This window comes from Podarcis gaigeae (genome assembly GCF_964106915.1).
Source record: "Podarcis gaigeae genome assembly, chromosome: 5".
Lineage (NCBI taxonomy): Eukaryota > Metazoa > Chordata > Lepidosauria > Squamata > Lacertidae > Podarcis > Podarcis gaigeae.
Window position 1 is genome coordinate 44,352,492 of NC_139681.1, and position 17,757 is coordinate 44,370,248.

General features: G+C 42.6%; 1 protein-coding gene and 1 long non-coding RNA gene across 5 annotated transcripts in view; one reads left to right on the top strand and one right to left on the bottom strand.

Annotated features, from left to right (window-relative positions):
- Positions 1–17,757, bottom strand: part of DOCK1 (dedicator of cytokinesis 1) — a 371,865-nt gene that overhangs the window by 347,294 nt on the left and 6,814 nt on the right. The window contains exon 1 of one of the 4 annotated variants that reach the window (XM_083740982.1): positions 8,361–8,542. The exons of 2 other annotated variants lie outside the window; for them this stretch is intronic. In XM_083740982.1, coding sequence (XP_083597108.1) covers positions 8,361–8,406 — 46 coding nt within the window. In that variant the 5' untranslated portion in view covers positions 8,407–8,542. Of the gene's footprint in view, positions 1–8,360; positions 8,543–17,757 lie in introns of those variants that run through there. One more of the 4 variants, XM_083740980.1, reaches the window with a different exon arrangement.
- On the top strand, positions 8,637–16,001 carry LOC310845692. Its single transcript, XR_014564906.1, has 2 exons — positions 8,637–8,777; positions 15,484–16,001. It is a non-coding gene; the product is annotated as an uncharacterized lncRNA (long non-coding RNA).

Sequence of the window (17,757 nt, forward strand, 5' to 3'; positions counted from 1 at the left end):
CAGAGAACTTCCTTCAATTTAATAGCCAGCTTGAGGAAGAAATAGGGTTGAAGCCAAGAATTAAAGGTGTCCTAGATGACTACCTGCCACAGTTGCTATATTTCTGTAGTACTCCCATACACAGCTAAGCGAAAATGTGTTCTGCAAGAAATCAAAACGTGTCTCACAAAACAAGAGTATAAGGATACAACTACAAGTCGTTTCACAGGCCTTAATAAGGATATAACCAAACATGTGTGTTTCTTATATACTCTACTGATGACATTCATCCTGTTAGAAGAAACAATGCATATCCACCCCCTATCACTACCATTTCTGGCCCATCTTTATTCCTGTATGAAGTACTTCAGGATATGAAGCTGAGTCACCCTCACAACTGCATTGTGTGATAATATTTATAAACATCATTACAATGCCTTTTGTTCCAAGGCGGTAATTTCCCTCAGTATATGCAATGGATATTCTGGATGGTTTTATAAATCGCACGCCACAAGATTAGTTTAGCAGAGGGGAAACAGCTTTTCAGGGACATTTATACCCCACTACAGTATCACACTGACAGCACAACCTTTCAGTACAGATACAGGGAATAAGTTATTGAGATGTATATCACAACCAGTAAGTCTCTGGAACATGAGAGATTAGGGAAGCCAGTCACGCACAGGAGTGTATAGCTCAAAAGGAAAGACTATTCTTTGCTGCACTCCCAAGACTGCAGTGGAAATTACAAAACCAATGAATAAATTCAAAGAGTTCTGCAGTTCTGCCACAAACTGATGTCCGTGCTTAAGGGTGGCATATGCATTAAGGAGAGGGAGGTTACAGATTGGTTTACTTTAAGCCGTGGCTTTCGACTGATTTAAAATAATCACAACCTGTTATGCTGGTGCAAAATCAAAACCAATAGTATTGTGCTGATGTGGCAAGATGATCCAGGTTATCCAGCCAGCATAGAAGCATTAATTTATTCAGCTACAGCAGCAACAAGTACCTCTGGCTGGTACATATGGCATAAAGGGTGTAATTATTTAACAACAGACTTTTTCCCCTTCAAAACATTAGCTTGCAAGAAGCACTGTTGTCATCACAGAAAGGGCGGCTGAATCCATGTCTGCAAACTAGTCCACCTAACTGTTCTCTGTGCGATTGGTGGACCTGCACACATGATTACATGGTATAATTTGACAATGCAAGCAGTCCCCCAAAAGGAACACAGCATGCCAGGGCTGACTCACTCGCCAAGCACAGAAATGTCATTGTGGTTGTGTCAGCATGCTGCTGTTGCGACATGTCAAGTAACTGACCCTGTTTAAGGCAATTTGTTTGTTTATTAAACTCATATTCCACCCTTCATCCAAAGATCACATAGTATTCCAGACGGTACCCAAGAGGTTTTGTATTATACCACATACACCATGGCAGTCATTTTGCAACCAGCATCCTTACGACTTTCTCAAAATTCCAGGTGTGCCCACTGGCCCTAAAATTTGATGACTCCTTATACTAAATTATTGAGAGATGATCAGTGAGGCAGAAAATAAAAGAAGTATTTAGTCTGTACAGTTCCCAGAACCAGATTTCAGAATGTGAATTGTAGGAAAATGATAATGCCATTTAGCATCAAATTTAGTTTCTCTCTTAGCCACAATACAGTGGAACCTCTGGTTGCGAACGTGATCCGTGCGGGAGGCACGTTCTCAACCCGCAGCGCCGTGTCTGTGCACGCACGTGACGCAATTTGGCGCTTCTGCGCAAAGCACAATTTAGTGCTTCTGCACATGCGCGAGTACCAGAACCTGGAAGTAACCCATTCCAGTACTTCCGGGTTTCGGCGCATCCGTAACCTGAAAACGCATAACCTGAAGCGTTTGTAACCCAAGGTACCACTGTATATCTTTTTTTCAACTCTCACACCCTTGATATTCATTAGAGACATGCCATATTGTAGAGCACAATCATCATTCACAGCTATTCTGTTATATTATTCTATTATGTGTGCAACTTTTTTTGAGATCAGTGGACAACAAACAAATTTTTCATCATATTGCAAATTGAAGAACAAACACACTACAGCAGACTTAACAAGCTTTTCTTTTCTTTTTTTTTAAAGCAAGGGAGCAGGCCATATTTAGCTGGTTTAAACATCAAATAATTCTTGTTTAACAAAGCTAAATTTCCCAACTCTCAAAAACAGGGGGTTGTACCCAATGCTGGGCCAGTGGGCACCCTGCTGGCACAACAGATCTTTTGTTTCCTCTCTTTCTACTGCGCTCCCACCACCGCCACCACCAAAAAAAGAAACCTGCTCTAGAAGAAACTCCCAACCCCCCAAAGCTGATTTTGAGGAGCCATGAGGATCTGGAGGAGCAGAACAGAAGGAGCAATTTATTTTGCATGCACTGAAGTCCCCTTCACCAGTGGAGCTGCAGCATTGATACAACCCAAGTTTTTTGTCCTAAAATTTATAACCTATTCAGGGTAAGTGATGCCACTAAGATTCCAATATTACTTTATGTCTGACCTCTATGACATTTACTTCAAAGAACTGTTTAGGGTCAAGACCGATGTGACATTTTCCAAGCACTGGCAATTATTTGGATCCACGTTAACTACCCTGAAAAATGCCTCAGAACGCAGTGGAAAAGTGTTACATCTATTCCCGCCATATGCAAAATGTAACATATGTCTTTGTCTTAAAGTACTTCCTCTGATATTGCTCTTATCAATATATGACAATCAAGAAAAGATTACTCCTGTCCTGCTTCCTCTCAAATAAGTACAGTCATACCTCGGGATAAATACACTTCAGGATAAGTATTTTTGGGTTGCGCTCCGCAGCGACCCAGAAGTAACAGAGTGCGTTACTTCCGGGTTTCACCACTCGCACATGCGCAGACGCTCAAAATGACGTCATGCGCATGCGCAGCGAAATGCGACCCGCACACACGCAGACATGCCTTACGTTCTGTTCAGGATGTGAACGGGGCTCCGGAACGGATCCCGTTCGTATCCCGAGGTGCCACTGTAACTGGTAATCATTTACATATATATATAAGCGCCTTAAATTTTCCAGGCCCATATGCATATTGAAGCAAGCAGAGAACAAAAATAAGCACACCAAAAAGGACACATGTGTGTAGGACGACTGGATTACTAATGCACACCTAAAATGGCTACAAAGCTTGAAAGCAAAGAATGCCACATACTGCCAACAAACTAAATTGACAAGTTATGCAAGAATCACTTTCCACCCTGGAAGAAATCATTTGCCCACCCCCTGCAATGCAGGAATATGCAGCTGCCCCATAAGGGGATCAAGCTTGCAACCAACTGAGCTATCCTTCTGCCAATTCAAAAAATGTAGGCCTTTCAACCACAGATACAACACTAAGGCTACAGCCAAAGCCACTGCCCACGAAGAAATCAATCACATTTGTAACAGCGGCTTGCAATTTGAAACGCTAAGTTCAGCTGTGTGTGACTCTAGTTTTTCTGCTGCCATGACTTCCAGTTAAATTTACTGATGGACCAATTCCAGAAATAACAGTTGACAATGGGACACGGCCATTACTGCATCAGCTCAGAACGGCATATGAACAAGTAATAGTTTGTTACACGTACAAGGGGGTCTCAGATGTTCCAGACAGGAAACAACACACCTATGTAACATTCTGAAAGCACAATGGCTACCATGGAACCAGCACTTGCGTAAGCTTCATACATATAATAATATGACACCTATCAAGGACCAAAACAGGATGCACTTGCCCACTTACTGATATATTGTGAATAGCCACTTGCAGCTATTCACTACAAGCCATCTGTTGAATATGCTCATCAGCTATAATTGGGGTCTCAAACACTCACTGCCTGTAAAGGCAAATATATGTTGATGTATTTATTCCATTGCATCTACTGTTAAATAGATTTGGATAAATGCATCAACATATATTTGCCTTTACAGACTTAGTCCTTAGTTGTTTGCAGTACAGATAGTACACCTATGTGCAGTTTCAACAGAGAACTATAGAAAAAGCAAGGTGGTTGTCACTTTCAAGGAATGAGCTCACTGAACACCAAAACCAAGAGTCGTGACTGCTGTTTTGCTGAGAACCACAATGTTCTCTTCTCTAATGCACTCAGTACTGTATTGCATTTCCAAGAATGTTGGGCACTTTCAGATAATTTAGTCTGCAGTCTACATTTTCAAGCCGTATTTTTATCACAGCATTCAAAGTTTTGGGTGCTCAGCCAGCAGCCCATACACAAATCCAGCATGGCAGAAGGTGGGGAGCAGGGAGGAGGACCCTTCTGTGCACCAGCTCCCAAGCCAACACAGCAAAAAGGCCCATATCAGACATACTGCAGATCCCCACTAGAGGAGGCTGGCAGAGGTGGTCAAGTACAGGGTACTTTAACAACTCCATTCCAGGCAACCCCACCACCACCATGCTGAAGGAATCATGATTTTTTTTTTTTGGCCATCTATCCACAATTGTTGATGAACAATCCAGACTGCAATTCAGACACCCCTAAAGTTAGACTTTATTATTTCAATTCTTTAGAGCAACCCTTTATAGTTCAACTAATCGATCTGGAGCCCAGCAAGACTATTTATTTATTCAGGCAATACGTATCATAAACTCCCTCTTCTACTCTCAGAAATTCTTTCGATGAACTGATCCACTTTGGACAGTTGATTCTTAACTGAAAATTTCTTCCTGTTATTCCAAAAAATGTATATTCTAAACCACCTCCATACATCCCATTGGAAAGTATGCCTTCAGAAAGCACAGCAAAGCAATAGTGCAAGGTAGCCTTAAAGGAAGGATAAGCAATTTTTTGCACAGTCCTGCACATATTTGCTCTAGGAGGATAGTTGTAAAGGTTGGCGGGGCAATCTTGTCCCTTCAGTTTTCATATTTCAGTATGAACTGCACCAAACAAATTGCATTTGCAATGCGCAAGTAGAAGCGAAGATGAATTTCTAGAAAACATCGCTACAGAACGCAAGACACCAAATCATCTATTCCCCCATATTCTAGTCAAAGTGTAACAGGAAAGCACACAGCTTCTCTTGTGGAGCAGTTAAAACAGAAAACATGCAGTGCCATCAAATTACTGAGTATGTGCATAAGGAATATCATTCATATCAACCATTTATTAATCTGCTGAAGTGGGTTATTGCTTACAAGAGTGCAAAAGACTAGTCTGCCTATAAGTTACAGTTATAACTAACCCAAATACTTATTTTTAAAATGGCCATGTGAAAGGTTAATGAGCACGGCATTTTTTTCATATGGTAAAATGTGTGAACACTCCCCCATATGGTAAATATCTTTTTCACTATATAAATGATACTGAAGGAACAAAGCCATTTTTCAGGATTTTGTCATTCACATCAGATCATTCATTAATAGCTTACCAGCCATACCAGCAAAGGAAATACTCTTTAAAGAGTTGTTAAGTGTCTGTACAAGAGTGCAGAAAGCAACCTTATTTGGACCACTTAATCAGAAAAAATATCTATATGCCTAATAAGATAAAAAAACTTTTAAAAACTAAACTATAAAATACAGTATAACTAAGTAAATTATATATATAAGTAGGCTTGCTGAAAAAAGTTTTGAGAATTTATGTAACAAAATAAAGCCGGGGTCAAGACATACCTGGCTATATCTTAAATTCTCCCTAACACATGTTTAAATAGTACCATAGAAATTGTACCATAAAAGCAATCACAGGCTATAGACCACATCTAGATTAGCTAAATGCCATTATGCACAGGACTTGAAGATACCTGTAATTAGAGCCTATCAAGTCAAGACCCTACAATTAGGATCTACAATAGATCAAGATGATAATATATATGCTATGGAAGACCTGCCAGGTCAAAAGAGGCAAATCTAAAACCAGAAACAGGAGCAGAACGTTTTCCAATAGCATCAATTACAGAGCTATCCATAGCACAGCAGGGTATCTAATCTCCTCATACATAATTGCATCCCAAGTAGCAGTATATCACTCTTCACACAACTCCTTTATTGCATTACTTATTGAAATTTGTATATCCAACCAGGAGACTAAACAAAAAAAAAGATACAAGGATACTCATGTGCTTGTGCATAAACAAAAATACTCTGTTCACAAGCCAGCAATAGGGCCTTTAAATATTACCCTAAGTACACAGCAGAACCTATGCACCTGGGATCTTTTCAAATCTCACCTGCATGAGGCCAAATGAAAGAAACTGACAGACCCTCTTCCTGGCAGACGATTCTTCTACAATCAGGAACCACTGCAAATAGCCCCCTAATTGCACAGGAGCCACTCACAGAGAGACAGCAGGCACACAGGGAATTTCTACGCAAGTTATTTCATTAGCTGACCTCACAGAGATGTATTTTTAATGAAAGGAGATTTAAACCTTGGTCAACTCCAGGTGTACTTAACATCCACAATACACTGAGTATCATCTTCAACACATTAATTCTTAGCATTTTGAGTGTTCCAGCACTTTTTGTGCATTATCTGTCACGTAACTCTCCAACAAGCCTGTAAGGGAGAAAAGGAATGCTACAAACCTGATGTACCATCTCCCATGTTTGTTTCTTTAAAAAAACAACCCAAATACCACCTTTTGAGAGTGTGATCAGGACAGAAGGGGGTGCTTAACCTTTTTGTTTCCTGACATGCATCCGCTCAAAATCCTCCCTTACTAGGTCTGCAACAGTATAATAAAATTCATTGTTTTTGCTTTTCAAAATCCCCCACCACCACTTTTCCACTAACAGGAGAAAATATACAGGGTCCATAATCCTTTTCCATCCAGAGAAAAAAGCAACATGGGGGGCTTAAGTAATTTCTCCTCTCCTGACTGGCAATTTGAGTGCAAAAGCAGCAATCTGAGCATCAAGATTTAATCATGGTTTGCCTAAAGTAACTAGTGGATTAGCCAGTAGAATTTTGGCTAAGGTTCAGTTTTGAACTGAGGGCTTTTTAGTGCACACTCACAGCCATTACCCTCCAGCTGCTCACAAGTATGAACATCACAAGGACCCTTGCCAGGGTAAAGTAAGTTTGTTTGTTGGTGGGTTGAAATGGATTTAGGGTAGAGAAAGAAGAGGCAATGCTCCCCCACAAAAATGTTTGTATGAAAGTGGTGTGCTCTCACACAGGAGAATGCCTCATTTGAGACAGCACAAACTGTGTCACATGTATGTATAATTTAAAAACAAATAATGCTTTTTGTCACTCACAACTATTCTTTTAATCAAATGCAAATATAATGCAGATTTAATTGATAGAATCAACTGAGATTTCATTACTCCATAGTGACAGACTTAATACTAATCGATACATCCACTGCCATACTATTAAAGATGAAATGCTGCCTACATGTCCAACAAGGAGGGTTTTTTTTGGGGGGGGGGGGGTGTCAGTCGATTCAGCTGGGTTACCTAGGAACAGCAAACAAGGATTCCCCTAGGTTTAGCGCAGTGCACAAGAGTCGGCTGGGAGAGCCAGGGCTAAAACAAGCCAAGTGAGCATCAAGTTCCCATTCTCTCTAATTCTTAAAGACGCACAAAGAATCTTGCAAGTTAGTGGGACAGGAAGCTTCGGAGAATGGGGTGCACAGACCTCGACCCGCTTCATCGGAAAGAAAAGAGAGGCAAACTTAAAACAAGGGAAAGGGCACAGAGACGCCTCTGGATCAAGATCCCCGCACAAAATAAAGACCGTGGCTTTATAGAGAACCAGGCTCAGGGGGTGGAGTATAGCAGAAAGGGGCGGAATTGCCTACAACGGGACCGAGGGATCCCAATAGTTTTGCCCGGAGATCAGCTCTCCAGAAAGGGCGGGTGTGAGGGGGAGAGAGAGGGAGGGAGTCCCCGGGAGGCAGCCAAGGGACAGGAAAACACAAGCCGCTCCTTCAAGAGGAAACGCGCCTTGCAATGTGGATGAGAGAGAGAGAGGCGACCGCCCGTGCGCACCCCACCCTTCCCCGCGCGGGCCTTTCTTCCAAGGAATCGGCTCTGTCCCCTCCGACGTTGCTCATGGCAAGAATGCCAGACTCTGCGGGGCAGCCCGCGGAGACAATGAACCCAAGGCGGGCGAGGGAAACCAATGTGTGGCAGGGGACACCCAGGCAAGGAGGAGAACCACGACAGCTTTTGTACTGTGCTTTTATTTGTTGCCGCTCTTGAAGGCCAAGCGGAGCCTCGGCAGTTTCTCGCCAGCCGAACTACCAAACTTGGCCAGGAAGTTCGCAGCGCCCGGCAAGGAGAAGCGCAACAAGCGGGAAGAGCCCAGGGGAAAAGCCCGAGGAGGAGGAGAACGGAGAAAGAGAAAACGCTCACCCACGCCGTATTTCTCCTCCCGCTTGGTGGGCACCCAGCGCGTCATGGCGCACGGGAGCCCGAGCCTGCCCGCAGTCGGGGGAAGCCGGCGCACGAAGGTAGGGATGCGCCCAGCGGCGAGTCTAGCGAGCCGCCATTTTCCAGCCTTGGCCGCGGCCGCAACGGGACAAGGAGGAGGAGGAGGAGGAAAAAGTTTGCAGGCGAGGGAGAAGTCATGTGGTACAGGCGGAGTCAGGGGGTTGGAGGCCCTCCCCGCCCCCTGGCCGGTAGGAAACCCAGGCTTGGCTTCACTCGACTTCCTCCGGCGGCCGCCTCCGAAGCGAGCCCGCGCGAACGGCGCCCCGCGCCTAAGTTTAGCCCGAAGTCAGTCCCACTGAGCTCAGCAAAGGAACTTGACTCATATGCAAGCGGACGTGGGTGAGTTTACATAATTGGCAGTGGCGCCGCTTCCAGTAAAACTAAAAACAAAACCCGACCAATAAAGTATTTACTATACAAGGGAGTTTATCTGGAAAGGCGGGATTTTAGACAGTTTTGCTGTCCAAAACGTGCTCTGACATCATTGGCTCAACGTAGAGCTTTGCTTCTCAGTAAAAGTGTTTTGAGCCTTAAGAGACTTGCAACTTCAGCTGTCAAGGTTCTAGCCCTTAGTGAGGAGAAACCATGAGCAGGCATATCTACAAGTTGCCTCCTGTCACCTCTTGTCCATGCACCGAACTTCCCCCTCCCCGACATTTGCCGAGGGAAAGACTGATGAGCAGGCACTGTTGGGCACTGCTGCCCAATGGCCTGCATCCAATACTGGCTCCAGCTGTCCTCGCCCCTAGGCTGTGAGGAGAATGTGCACAGTTGACACTGCTTCCCAAAGCACCCAGGGTCTTCACGGGAAGTCAGGGCAGGAGCATGCACTGTTGGTCAGTACTGCCTGAAAGCAGGACCCACAGGAGACATCAGCACCCAACTCTTCCCTCCCACAACTAAGGCAAGGAAGGGGAAGGGATTATGTTGTGTGGCTAAAACTGTTCAGCCACACAGCTGCAAAACTATCATCAACCCTTCCTCCCAACTTCAGAGCTGGCCAGCAGCTGGTTAAGTTAACTGAATTTATGTATTGTTTCCAGCAACAGGTCCCAAAGCAACTTACAACAATAAATATACATAAGCATATTGAAAACAGTAAAATCATTTAGTCACTGGTGCTGCCCAAATGCCGCGGAAAACAACATCGTTGCATGATGCTGAAACAAAGACAAAAACAAAGACAAAGTTGTTGCCTGGTGGGTCGCTATGGGGAGAGCATTCCATAAATGGAATGGGGGCTGTTACACAGAAGGCCTTTTCTCTAGTCACCACCCTCCAGGCCTCACTTGGAGGTGGAACTATCTTAGGGTGTGTGGGCAGCTTCCTATGGGGTAGCTTTAGCTATAGGGGTCCTGAGCCATATAAGGCTTTAAAGGACAAAACCAGAACTTTTAATTGGGCCCAAAAACAAATTGAGAGCTAGTGCAGTGGGACCAGAACCAGGGTTATATGTCCATAGGGCTGGGCGATACCTGATTTTCAACATCACGATATATTACCAGCTAAATATCACGATATATACTAAGGATGCGGGTGGCGCTGTGGGTTAAACCACAGAGCCTAGGACTTGCCGATTAGAAGGTCGACGGTTCGAATCCCCGCGACAGGGTGAGCTCCTGTTGCTTGGTCCCTGCTCCTGCCAACCTAGCAGTTCAAAAGCACGTCAAAGTGCAAGAAGATAAATAGGTACCACTCCGGCAGGAAGGTAAACGGCATTTCCATGCACTGCTCTGGTTCACCAGAACATAGCTGTCAACTTACAGATTTGAAAATAAGGGACCAGCAGCCTTGAAAATAAGGGACTAGCAGCCCAAATAAGGGACCTGCAGCCTCACCTGTTCCATGCACTCCAGTCTTCCTGTCCTCCTGCAGTCTGGTCAAACTCATGCTGGTAGCTTCGAGAACACTGTCCAACCAACTTTGTAACCAGAGGTTCAACTGAATAGAATCTGAATCACATGTACCACAAGGCCTATTCAGCCTCAACTTAAGATGGCTCCCTGGCCTGGCTTTGCACTGCAAAGTTTGCAGCAGCACATGCAACAAAATGGTGTCCAGCATTCAAAACCTCCTCAGCTTGTATTAACTAGCCACACACAAGGCATTCAAGCTCCACACCCCCCCAATCGTTCTTAGACTTCTTATTGGGTGAGCAACACAGCCAAGCAACACAGTTGGAGCCTCCCTCCTCCTTGGCCAGCAGGGAGGGAGGGAGAGGAGCTGCTTCCTTTGAAATTTAAGGGACATCCATCAATAAGGGACAGCAGCAGGACATGGCGCTGGAATAAGGGACTGTCCCTTCAAATAAGGGACACTTGACAGCTATGCACCAGAAGCAGCTTAGTCATGCTGGCCACATGACCCGGAAGCTGTACGCCGGCTCCCTCAGCCAATAAAGCGAGATGAGCGCCGCAACTCCAGAATCGGTCACGACTGGACCTAATGGTCAGGGGTCCCTTTACCTTTATCACGATATATATATGCGGCAGCAGAGGGCCTTGCCATACCTCCCCACGGTAGCAGAAGGTGTGCCATACTTCCTTACAGCAGCAGAGCTGTAGTTTGTTGGTTCTTAACTAGTCCATCCCTGAGGCCAGGCACCAATGCAGAATGATCTTGCCGAACTCTGAAGCTTCAGAATTGGAAATAAGTGATGCCAGTTGCCATGCTTGCCAAAGGTGAGCGGCAGCAGTATATCATGGCAAGTATATTTCTTCCTTTCCAACAGTTTCTGCTGTTGTCTTCCCAATGTAGCTATATAGCAGTCTTCAACATTTTCTGACCCAGAACCCACATTAAAGTGTACTCTGTAACATAGTAGAGCTATACAGCAAATATGTGGAAGAAAGGTATACTCCTTCTTGCAAAAACTAAAAGAGGAAAGAAAATATCCTGAGGAACACATAACATTTTCTAGGAAATAAAGCTATTTTTATAGCACCTTTGGATACAAGTCCTTTCTTGTATTGGCACTGGTTTGTTGCACTCCTAAGGCCTGGCAGATTATAAATGAGACTGGAGTTCCATCACTACTGCAGAAGAAACAGAAGGGAAATATGGAGCCATTTGCCAAATGCCAATCTGACCTTTTCCTTAACTAAAACAAAGACTTGAAAAGTAAAACTGCAAGAATAAATTCTAGGGAGTGGGGTGGAGAGGCATAAGTGCCTTGTTGTCAAAGGGCTTTCAAAGCAGAAGCTTGAGCCACGCTACAGTTTTTCAGCCTGTCTATTTGTAGAGTTCACAGCTATATTGTATTATTTACAATACTGTAAACCATGTTGAGACTACTTTGAGCAGCAGGCAGTATCAAGTCAGCTGAGCAGGGTGGAGTCACATTGCTTACCTGACTTCCCAGTACAGAGGTCACTGCTGGTTAGGCGGTGGGGAAATTGGCATGGTGTACGTGCAGCAGTAGTAGCCCTGGATTGGCTCCACTAGCGCCCCCTGACCCTCTCCCTTTCAGTTACTGGGAGCAACTTGTGTGTTGAGAAGCCATGTAAACAACGCTACTCTGCCCTCCTGATCACTGCTAGAAACAGGAACCTGAAATGCCCTGCAGATCCGAAGGAGAGCTCACAGGAGTTCCGATATGCAGGAATTCCAAAGAAAGGTGCCCAAACCGCCAGAGTGGTCAGGTCTAAAAATTTATTTAAAAAAAGTACAAACTTACAGCAAAGGTCTGATGGCTCCCTTCTTGCCCCTGCTCACAGCCTGTCGTGGGTCAGACACCACAACAAGGAACTGGCTTGTCCACACCTAAGTAAAGATACACACATTCTTTATAGGCCCAGGCAGACCACATCACATGGGAACACTGGTGGCTGGTATTAACCATTACCTCCCGCTCTAGCTATCCTTGGGACCTGTGGATACATCAAAGCATGTGAAACACATATGAGCTCAGTGCTACCTATTAGGCAGGGGTCATCTTGACCATCAATATGCTGCAAGCAGGGCTTCCAGAAGAGCTCACCATTTCGGGTCAACACAGCACCTAACAAGTTAAATATATGATAATGATGCTGAAGCTAGAATCTTTTAATTACATCTCGGTTTTCATATACATTTTGGGTTCAGTTTGACAATAAGTTATTAGATACAGGAAAACAGGCGTGATGGAGTCTGATAATGCAATTAACGCCAAATGCAGGCCTTATGTTATACTTTCTATACCTCTTATTTTTCCTTGGTGTCCTGATTCATGCCTGTATGACAATGGTATCCAGGTCTCTCCCAGTGCTTTATCACATTATATTACGGTATATCTGCCAAAGAACAGACTAAGATTCCTACTCCTGTTAATAAACGAACCTTTGAATTCAAAGACCATTGTGATGTGCTGACTTGATCTACGCATCGGCATTTTTGCCTTGGGGTTGGGAGATCAAAAGTCTTTTATCCTCAGTCTTCATGGCTCGTCATCTACTGTATTTAAGTGATTTCAGTCCTTAAAAGACAACTTGTAGATGAGAACAGAAACTTTGATCTAAAGTGTTCGTCTTTCATTTTCTCTAATTTTTGAAAACTCTTGAAAATGAAACAAGTGCTCAAATCACCAGTGTGAAAGGGACTGTGACTTCTAGGAACCTGAAGTTAAGCAGAATTGGCATTTACCTAAGCAGTTAACTGGCAGCCACAGACTTTTTTCTTTATCTCAGAAGTTTCTCAAAGCAACCACCAACTTGTAGGACCATACTCATCTGTACTGTACTGCCCTTTGTACTTTCCAAGTGTCCTAACCTCAGGTGTCTGACTTCGCCTCTTTGAGGAAGAAGGCAGTGGACATGGAGAAAGAATCAAAGGGTAAGAGGGCCCAGAGCTGGTCACAGTGGTCCCTGCTAGACCAGAAGCTCTAGTACTGTACAGTAGGAGGACATGTGACCTACACCTTTCCATCCTGAAATGGCCCACCCACGATGGCTGTGTTTCCCCTTCTCTTGGAGGCAGTACAATTGCACTCTCTTCAGACTGCAGCTATATAGAGGCATACTCAGAGGTTCTGATTGTAGGCTTCTCAGAGGTATCTGGTTGGCCACTGGGAGAACAGGATACTGGAGTAGGTGGGCCTTCTTTGGTCTGGCCCAGCAGGGTCTTCTTATGAGGAAGTTCACTTACTGGCAGGTGTGGGTAGAGCTAACAACCTATACTCCCTTGCTTAGCTCTTTCTGCATCCCGAGCTTTATATCGAACTACGTGTCTAGAACACCCTGCTCGCTTTGTCTACTAGAGCTATCACCTGGAGCAGAATACACAAGTCGTCTTGCAGTGATGATAATACCCACTACTTAATAATAAGAATCCAGGAAGGTAAGGAGAAATAAACACAACAGACTTCAGAACTCTTAAGTCATATGAGGGCAATGGTTTCCACTAGGTTCTGACTAACTCTTCTCATATTGTTTTCACTTCTCACTTTCCTGGATTCTTATTATCACTCCTTAGATGTCATTTGTTGTTCACTCCTCATGACTTCTGAGTTCTGCTGCTTTCATAGTACAGCATCAGTGACAAGCAGGCCAAACACCCAACTTCTGCCATTCATCTTGCATACCCCAAAAAACAATTTCATGCCTTTCACTCAAGAAAGAGGCATAAAGGCAATTGTGGGGGCTTTTCCTGTATTCAGTGTTTGTTCTGGCTTTGTGGATAACATTATTCTGTCCACATTTTTTTAACTACCGATACCAATCCTGACTCTAAATACACTATTTCATTATGTCCTCTGTCATCAGTAACAACTGAATCAAATAAACTCTTACAAAAGTCACATTGATGTGTATCAAAACCTGTGATCAGAAAATTGCTAGTATTGTGGCAAAGTTCCATTTCCCCTTTCCCCCCCATTGTCATTGTCTTTATTTTTCTAAATAAATCAAAGTCACATGAGAATGCAAACACACTTGTTTCTGTGGCTCAGTGGTCTTAGGTATTCTCATGACACCAATCAGCCTGAGGAAATCTGAAATATACTGTTTAGATAACTAGGATAGGGCTGCCATATGTCTGGATTTCCCTGGACATTACCAGAATTTCAAAGGCGAAATTGACATCTGGAATTTCTGCAAGGCAGCACTTTGTCCTGGATCTTAGAGAAGTCAACCAAAAAAAAATCACAGTTTCAGAATCACGTCAGCAACTTTGGGGTTTGTCTAAAAAAATCTCAAAAACTTTTGGGTTTTCCTAAAAAAAATATGGCAACCTTAAACTAGGAACTCTGAAAAATGAGACTGGAGCTAAGTTGTGAACAGTGTGCCCCGGAATTAGCACAGAATTTAAATTATGATAGCAAATATTATATTCTGGGTCCACAAATTTTCACGCAGCACTTCCTACCATCCATGGGAACTGAATAAAAGAGCATCTGTAAGGGAGGGGGACTTTGCAGTTTGACATTACTTTGAAACTGAAAGAATAAAAGCTTCCTTAGACTCCAGCAGTCAAGAAAGATTAGGTAACCTTGGGAAACCAATAATATATATTTTTTCCCCTTCAGACTGTGAAATATATTAGTAGATTTTACACAGTGCATTTCTACAAGTAATGTCATTTGCATTATTCTGTTCCACTGCTGGGTAACAACTAGAACAAGATTAAAATAATTTATTCTAATCATACAAACTTCAAAAAAGAACTGAAAAGCAGGCCTGTCTATAGTATCTGCATATTGTATCTCTGCCTCATTTGTTTGGAATTACAAGCCATTTATTAATGTGCTACATGAAATTAAGGGTCATCTCTCTAGAGCTACATAACATCATTTTAAATATTAAATTAAATCCACCCCCACTACTTGCCACCATCAGTATTTGAAATGCCTGGACATGCAATTGGAAATATATTTGGAATGGGGTGAACTGAAACAGAGCTGTCAATCTGAGTTGAAAAATCTTTGTAATAAACGCAGGAGAGATGTCATATGAATGTTGGGAAATAATCAAGTTATTTTGTTGTAATAAGCAGAACTATACAAAATACACACTTTTAACTGTCTGATCCAACTCTCCTGTGCCTAATAATTTCCTTTTCCAATTATTTTCAGCTTGGATTTGATACATGGAGAGATCAAGTGTGCTGTAAAACCATAAATTACGTTCTGCTGGAGAACATATGAAGAGCCCTACTGGATCAGATCAAATACCATCCTGTTCTCTCTATGGCCAACTAGTTGCCTTTGGGAAGCCTGCAAGCAAGAACATGACCACAACAGCACATTCTCCACTTCTGTTTTTCAATAAATGGTATTCAGAGGCATGCTGGAAGGAGTTCATAGCTCTCGTGGCTAGTAGCCTTTGACAGCCTTATCCTCAATGATGTGTCCAATCCCTTTTTAAAACCGTCTAAGTTTGTAGCTATCACTACACCTTGTGTAAGTGAATACTGTAGTTTAATTATGTACTGAGTGAAGCAATACCTCCTTCTGAATCTTCCCACCTTTGGTTTCATGGCTGACCCCTGGTTCTGGAATTACTTTCTCTGTACCAGGCATAATCTAATACACCTTTTGTCATGTATACAATCTTACATGTAATCCTTCCTTCAATAAAATATTTTTTTAAATTTCCATCTCATCCAGCATACATTCTACCAATCGCACTTCACTTGGTAAGGTCAAGACTCTGGACTGGGTGCTATGAAGCCAGGGTCTTTGTGCAGTTCTTAATCTCTTTCACTGCAAACCTAATTATAATTACCTGGAAATTGTCTTAAATTAATGGGACAGACTTCTGAATGTATGGCAAAGAAACTCATAAACAGACCTGGTGATCATAGTGTGAGAGTCTTTAATGCAGAATGTGTGGAACAAGGTGATGTTATCAAGAATTAAGTATCGCTCTACTTTTCTGTTTACATATACCGGTAAATAGGCTCTAGGATTTAAAAAAGAAATCTGTTCATTGAATTAAAAGAGAGTGAGTTAAGGCACATACAAATTCACTCATGCACCCAAAAGCATGGAAATTATAAGTCAATGTCATATATATATATAATTGTTTTTCATAAAACATGAAAACAGACTGACAGAAGGGAACGTGTTCAAAATGTAATGTCCCTCTCAAAGGTCATTACTCATTACAACCCAGATAATGACAAACTAGAGCAGTGCAGGCACAAGATGAAAATATAAATTATGTCTCTGAACCATAGTTTGCACTTTACATTCCTGAAGCACTATACCAATATTAACTATTATCTTCAAAGAACCCTTGAGAGATAATAGTACATGTATCTGTATTTGTGACTGAAATACAACAGAGTGAAAACCAACTATTCCAGAAATGGAAGGAGCCTACATACTGAAGGACCCCTTGCTAGTCTTTGTTCAGAGTAGTTAACAAGTCTTTACAAACCACCCTTTTGAAAAATGTAGGAAGATTCTGTACCTGTTTGTGCTTATTAACTATAGGAATGTGGATCCTATATTCAAAGCATACTCACAATCCGACAATGGGGCAAGTCCTATCATTTTAGGCATGGAAGTGAATAACATAGTATATTATAGTATATAATAACATTGCATATAATAGTATATGATAACATAGTGTATTATATAAATAAATATAGCACACACATACACATGTTTTAATGCTTGGATAACAGTAGTTTTTATGTTTGAACATCCTTTAAGCAATTAGTGAGATTGTAATCCATGCCACCCATTATCACAATGATGCCACAATTTCCTCTCAAGATACTGTACCTTTCAGCGTTTTTGTTTGTTTTGTTTTGTTTTTGGTATATTTTGTATTTCATTAAGGTAGGCTGGGTGATTCAGATCTAAGACCAGAGGATAGTTACTGACTGCCACCAGGAGGAAGAGCTTCTGACACAACTTTTAGGTACTGAGATTTGGTCCTGATGTTGTGGAAGCAGAAGAAGATTAAGGCAAGGGGTAGCCAACATCTGTATTCTCAAAAGATACTTTGTTCTCCTATAAATTGTCTAGGGTCCAGTAGTTTGATTTTCTATTCAACTTGATCTCTTTATTGCTGATCAAACTCTACAATAAAGGTAGAGCAGGTTAGCGGTAAGAATATAGTAGTTATAGAGCATGTTTGCTCATGCATGGACAGGTTGTAACAAAATGAGAAAGGCGAAACAGCTGAATGAGTACTGTCTCTTCATCGGTAAATAAATTTAGGCAAGGACAATACTTAAATAGCATGGTAATGAAGCAGCACAGATCCTTACATTCCACCATGCAGATGGTGTGAACCAACCCACATGAGATCCCAGTTAGGAGACTTTTAAGATGGTGGTGGGGAGATTCTCACATCACTTCTTTGGCACAATATTTTTGAACGTGTGCACTGGG